This window comes from Cryptomeria japonica, chromosome 9 (genome assembly GCF_030272615.1).
Source record: "Cryptomeria japonica chromosome 9, Sugi_1.0, whole genome shotgun sequence".
NCBI lineage: Eukaryota > Viridiplantae > Streptophyta > Pinopsida > Cupressales > Cupressaceae > Cryptomeria > Cryptomeria japonica.
The window spans coordinates 734,724,753-734,731,998 of NC_081413.1; the positions used below are offsets into that span (position 1 = coordinate 734,724,753).

At 35.6% G+C, this 7,246-nt stretch overlaps 1 protein-coding gene across 1 annotated transcript; it reads left to right on the forward strand.

Annotated features, from left to right (window-relative positions):
• The first annotated feature begins 4,944 nt into the window (after positions 1-4,944).
• On the forward strand, positions 4,945-6,814 carry LOC131038706 (cytochrome P450 76T24-like). The gene is made up of 2 exons (XM_057971230.2): positions 4,945-5,870; positions 5,993-6,814. Exons 1-2 carry the CDS (start codon positions 4,965-4,967, stop codon positions 6,617-6,619), a joined length of 1,533 nt encoding a protein of 510 aa, XP_057827213.2. The 5' UTR covers positions 4,945-4,964; the 3' UTR covers positions 6,620-6,814.
• Positions 6,815-7,246: the final 432 nt, after the last annotated feature.

Consider the following 7,246-nt stretch of genomic DNA (forward strand, 5'->3'; position numbering starts at 1 on the left):
AGACCTAAATCAAGTAACCAAACAATTATATCCACTAAAGATTTCACTAAAACCAAAATACAACATGCTTCACCAACCAGTAGAAACCCTCAATGAAATAACAAAAAGTTTAACCAGATCCAAATAGGACCATCATAAAAACACGTCATCCAATGCAAAGTCACCAAATACCCAGAATACGATCAAGATACACCTTCAACATGATAGAAACCAATTCCATAAGATAGACCCAAAATCCTCCGACCAAGTCACGAAATAATGCATACCGGTAAAGCTAACTAGGATAGCAGAGGCAAGCCGATAAAGCCAAAACCTAGCCGATACCAGTAAATACCCAAAGTGATAGCAGCCAAAGCACCAAATCATGAACCAATACAATATAGCATGTAACCAACTAGAATAATCATCCAAAACCGAATCCAGAGATCTGATCATACCAGATTAGAATCACAGCCAAAACCAAGAAAATTACCAAGACTAACCAATATAGATCAAAGCGGGATATAGTGTTGAAATCAATGACAACACTTAATCAAATCTAGTATATTGCCAACATTCTCCCCCTTTGGCATTGATGGCAACACTAAAAAAAATCATTTATAAGAGTAGGAGTTGTTGAAACATTGAGTTTTTCATTATTTTTTTGGTTATTAGATCCAAAGTGGTATAAACTATACATCTAGTAGACAATTCCAATTGGAAAATTTGTGGCCCATATATATGATAGCTATAATGAATCTCTATAGGCCATATGTTTGATTAAAATTAATTTTTAGTTAGAATTACTTAAATTCACTTGTGCTGATAAATTGGCCTAGAAAGTGACCCATTTTTGTGCTTTTAACCATTTGTTAGATGTCTCAACATTGTCAAAATCTTCAATGTCTTCCATCAAAGGTAACTTAGTACTAGGAATTCCCAATTTCAATGGTTTAAACACAAGTGCTTTTTTTTGGCAAGTTTGGTGGTTGAATTGGTTCCTTGATTCCTTGTCTTTGTGCCCCTAGGCCATTGTAACCACCATATCCTTTCTTTTGCATGACAATAAATCATTTTCCGCATTACTGTATAGGTAATTTGACTAGTTTTGATTCTTCCTCTTCTTTGTAAAGCCATGTGGAGACATCCTCTTCTATGCCTTTGTTGTTGAGTTCACCCCATTTGGTAAATGTAGTTGGTAGCTAGTACCAGATGGCAACCTTTTTCTCTTTTTGGACATGACATGGCTTTCCATAATACTTTGGTGTTAATGGTAACTTGCCAACACATAAAGCTTCTTTGATGTGGTACTAACCACAACCTTTGTCTTGGATTTTGATCTTGACCTTGGAATTAGAGGTGGATGACATGTTTGATTTGGAGAGTGATGAAGGGTCAAGGTAAGAAGGGACAGATTATGAAGCGACTTGATTGATGGACACTTGATGTTTGGGGGTTTCTCTTAAGTTGGTGCATTATTGAAAATGATTAGAATCACCTGATATAGTAATCTCAGTGTCATCATAGGGGAATTCGAGGCATTGGTGGTATGTCAATGTGAAGAATTTCATGGCATGGATCCATGGTCGCCCAAAGAGAAGGTTAAATTATGGTCATGGTTCAAATAGTGTTAAGGTTGGGGATTAATTAGGGTTATGTTTAATGTTAGATTAGGGTTTAACTTGGATTACACTCAATGTTAGATTAGTGTTAAGGTTGGGGTTAGAATTATAATTAAAGATAGGATTAGGATAAGGGTTAAATTATGGCTAAGATACAAGTTAGGGTTAAATTATGGTTATAATTTAAATAGGGTTAGGGTTACATATTAATTAGGATTTGTGTTAATATTAGATTAGGGTTTAAATAGGGTTAACATTAGGGTTAGAATTATAATTAGAGATAGGATTAGGGTTAGGATTAAATTAGCATTAGAATTAAAGTTATATTATCATGTAAATAGAATTAGTGTTAAGGTTCAATTAGGGCTAGATTTATAATAGATTTTATATATTTAATAATATATATAGAATAAGCTGAGAGATATCCTTCTAGAGGCGTCTATTGCACTTTAATGTGATCAATTGGTTAAAAAATAAGCACCTCAAGAAGAATATCTATTATCTTATTCTATATATTATTAAATATATATAAGATAATAATAATTTGTAGTGTCGTAATAAAAATGGACAACTAGAAAAGACTTGCAACAAACATATTTTGTCGACTCACACAAGAAATGATGATAAGTCATCATTGCTTTGCAAGACATTGAATTTTTTAAAAGTGTGAATTAACTATTTACGAACAAATCACCACATTATTATACCTTAGCTGAATATTTGGTTCATATTTTTATATGACCTCTAAAATACACTGTTTGATCACCTGCAAATGAATTATATTTGTATCTTCTTGCCTCTCCCATTTATCATGACTATAACGATTATATTTGTTTTGTGTAAACATATACTATTACACTTCTAAAAAGAATCTGTGTGTTTTGTTTCTTTTTCTACCTCCAATTGAACAAATCAAATACAATCAATGAAAGTATTGGATGAGTTCTAGATCCATGAAGAATTCACTTCATTTTTCTCTGCACGTTGTTTGAACCTTGACTAGAATCATATAATGTGAAACATAGGAAAAATAGAATCTATTTGCAATTCCACATAAGTTATTATGTCATATCAAAAGACAAATAAAACAAAAAACTATTGACCTCTTTTGGTGGAAATATCGTTCTTTTCCTAGGGTTAGAGACTACTTAGTTACCTGAATAAAACAAAGCTTTAAGGAAAGGCTCACCATATGCCATGATGTGACAATATTCAATACTAATAATTATAACCGAGCGACTTTGTAATAAATAGACAGGTGGCAAAATCGTTTACCAGGAAAATACTGCTGAGACCACTTCATTTTTCTCTGCACATATTTAGAAAATTTGACTGGAATTGTCCACTCACAAAGAACCCGAAAAACTCGCGTGCTTTTGTGTCGCCATATAAATAAATAAATAAATAAAGAGCACAGCGGAGAAGTAAAGACGCAAAGCAATGGATTAATTACCCCCACATGACAATTTCTGTGGCAATGAAAGAAGACAATTTCGCACATTTTATTTATTTTCTACGTCATATGCCGTAATTGGTCTCTTCTCGCTCAATTAAAAAGTGAATTTGGAACAACATTTATCGACTAGGGAAAATATTTTATAGAAATATTTAATGTATTTTTGTCTTCTTCAAAAGACCACACATTAGACCTTTATGAAATATAATTATAAATAAACCATCATAAAGCGTGACTATAATAAAAAAACAGAGAACTGATTTGAAATAGTTTCTTCAAATATTTCAAAATATAATTAGAATGACGTATGTTATATGAATGATCAAAATATAAATAATTAAGATTGCAAATTAAAAGTAAATAATTGTTTTTTCATGTAAGAAGTATGTTGGTGTCAAAATAAACTTGTTTCAAGACGTGATCTAGTTAAAATTTTGGCTATTGCTTTGGTGCTAGAAGATCACATTCCTAAAGATAAACTTGTTACAATTTTGGAAGATTATTCCAATGCATTGTGTTCTTGGAATGTGTGAGGGGCATCCCCTTGCACGTCTTAGTGGATTCCAAGGTGGAAAATTATATTCTTAAAATGAAAAGATTGGATATTAGTCATGGTTCATTGAAATATTTTGATAGGGTTTTGATCTGAAAGCACGATAAAAACATTTGTGAATGCATTTTAAATAAAGCTAAAGAAACTCTCCATGCTAATTTATTTCTCTTTAATGTTATGGTTTTTAGAGGATGTGTTCAAGGTAGTCATGAGGTTTTGCATGAAGAGGCTATTGTGGCCAATTCTAGTGAGAGTAACTGACTTGGGAGGCTTCCTCTTTTTAAATCTTGACTTGGTTCTTTCATCCTACTATTTTGTATTTGTAATAGTTTGTTCTTGGTTTAATGTTTTGTAACCAGCTAGTTTTGATTATTTCCATTAAAGGTTTGTGTCTAGGCACCTTATGATATTGAAGGGCACTATCTAGTCAAAAAAAAAAAAATTGTGCTGAAAATTTTGAAATCAAAACTAAATTTATATATCCTTACACAACATACATGAAACTCTCTAAGAAGTAAAAGTTGATTGTCAAATTTTGAGCATGACTAAATTCATGATGAAGGGATTCAAAATACAAGAATTGTTGAGTCCAAGGATTCGACATCATTAGGAAAGAGATGAAGATCATGCCTTGAGTGATTTTGATGGAATGAATACCCCTCAGTTTAGTTGAAGAGGTTCAATCTATGACTCTTGACTCTACATCAAATAGGTAAATGAATTTGGGTTTGATATAAGGGAAAGGACCCAATAGTTGAAAATGTTCCAATAGTTTTTATAACATTTGTTTGATTTAATGCCCAATAGTTTTATAACAATATTGCACCAATAGAACTGTGTTTTTTAAGTTGTTAGTGTTGATGATGAGTACCCATAATCGACTGAATTGTATTCCTTACATTTTAAAAGCAACAAAACATGTGATGTCACATCAATGCACCAATAAAACATGACTTAGTGCACAACTACCCATTCATAAACCCTTCAAAGGTCCATTCATAGACAATGCTAATCACGGTCAAAGGTACATTCATAGACGCTTCAGGAGAAAACTACGTAATTGGGTCCATGACATTGCCGACACTCACGTATTTCACGATTTCGACAAAACTCAATAGTAATTAGAACCGAACAACTTCGGAGTAGGTCCGTGGGAAAATCGTTTACCAGGAAAATTATTTTCCCACCGTCGATCTCTTCATTTTTCTCTGCATGTTCTTTGAACCTTGACTGGACTTTTCTACCACAAAGAACCCAACAGAAGGGGTGTACTTTTGCGTCCCCATATAAAGAGCAGACAGCACAGAAGAAAATACGCAGCAACTGAGCTCGAAACAAGAGCAAGAGAAAAGCAATGGATTTCTCAAGTTCATTGAGCACCCTCATAATTTATTCTGTAGTAGCCACAGCCATTACTCTTGTATACATGATGCTATTGCTCACCAAGCTCAGAAGCAAGCCAACGGTGAGGTTGCCACCTGGACCGCGTCCCTGGCCGGTGATTGGCAACATCTTCCAGGTGGGCAAGAATGTTAACGAGTCCTTCTTCGAGCTTGCGAAGATCCATGGCCCCATCATGACCCTCCACCTCGGATGGTGCACAACTGTCGTGGCCTCATCGCCCGCCATGGCCAGAGAGGTTCTCAAAACACAGGACCCATCCCTGTCAGCACGTACAATGATCGAGGCCGCCAAGTGTCTGGAATACGGTGAAAACTCAATGGTGTGGAGGGACTGCGTGCCACGCTGGCGTACTCTCCGCCGTATCTGCACTACTCAGCTGTTCACCGTGAAGCGTCTGGAGGCCCTCCACCAGCTGCGGCGGGAGCAGGTGAGAAGCATGATGAGGGCCATTTATAAGTCTACCTCAGTTCCTCTGGATATCGGCCACACTGCCTTCCTCACCAGCTTCAATTTGGTGGGCAACATGATATTTTCCAAGGACTTGTTCGACTGGGATGAGTCGGAGAAGTCCAAAGAGTTTAAGGAGGCGCTCAATGAGATGCTCTATGTTGGTGGCAAGCCTAATTGGGCTGATTTTTTTCCTTTCCTCAAGCCTTTTGACCCGCAGGGCATAAGGAAGGAGATGACTAGGATTTTTAGGATTATATTCCAAGTCTTCGATCAATATATCGACGAGCGCCTGCAGAGCGGGACAAGAAGCGAGGAGCAAGACAAGGATTTTCTCGACATTTTGCTCGAGAGTAAGACCGAGAGTAGGGAGAAGCTCACAAAGTTTGAGATCACTTGCTTCTTCTATGTAAGTATATCTATCTGTAGTTTGAGATCACTAGCTATCCATCTTATATCTATCTGTAGTTTTAGTTATAGTTCTGAGAGAGTTTCTTAACAAGATGATTTTGACGTTTGTTATGTTTATAGGACTTGTTCACAGCAGGGAGTGAAGCAACTAGTAACACAATTGAATGGGCCATGTCAGAAATTATACGAAATCCAATGGTAATGGAAAAAGTGAAGGACGAATTGGACAAGGTAGTGGGGAAAGAAAGAAGAGTACAAGAAAGTGACATCGACAACCTTCCTTACCTTCATGCAGTTGTTAAAGAAACCTTTCGTCTACACCCTGTTGCTCCCCTTCTGATCCACCATAGAGCCCTTAACTCTTGTGACATAGAGGGATATGCTATACCCAAGGATACCCAAGTGTTTGTCAATGTTTGGGCGATTGGAAGGGACCCTAATGTATGGCAAGAACCAGAAAGGTTCTTTCCAGAGAGGTTTATGGACTCAGATGTGGAATATAAAGGGCAAAATTTTGAATTGCTTCCATTTGGATCAGGGAGGAGACTATGCCCAGGGCTCCCTTTGGCTCATAAAATAGTTCATGTAGTAGTGGCTATTCTCCTTCAATGTTTTGATTGGCAGCTTCCCAATGGACAGAATCCAGAAAAGTTAGATATGACCGGAAAGATAGGAATCACACTACAAAAGGTAGAACATTTGGTTGCAATTCCCACACCTCGCCTAGCACATCATATCTATAACTGATTGTTACTCAGAAAGGGGAAAATGTTATTGCTCATTTTACAACCCTATCTATTTCTTTCTAATTAGTTAAGCATCAAACACATATATTATGTATGTTGTCCCTTTTGCTGACATAGTTTATCCCACATGCGTTGGAAGTAATAGTTTCTTTAAGTAGTATTAGTATAAATAAAAGGGTTTAATGTCAAAATGGATCATCCATGAATCATATTGTATTTGAACATATTGTTCAAGGGAGGCTGTTCTTTTGAAGAGCTATGGAATATTCTATAATGTGATTTAAGCAAATTAATATAATATTATTCTTATATTTGTTTTTCATGTTTTATGTTGTGAATCTATTGTGGGCAAGAACAACATTACATCCGGTATTAAAGCTCAATCTAAAGTCATATTCTTTCTAACACCTTTGACAACTCTCTATCATATGATCTCACCTTATCCTCTCAGGATCTTTTGTGATTAAAATGTGGTTGTATAAGTAAAAACAATATATTATTTTCCCAAAATACCCCTTTTTCTTGCTAATTTAGTTAAAGGTACGGTCCCTTATCCACTTACTTTAATGTCCATAATTTATTTAGTTTTAGTACTAACACTATTGCATTGGTTAACATTTTATTGGCG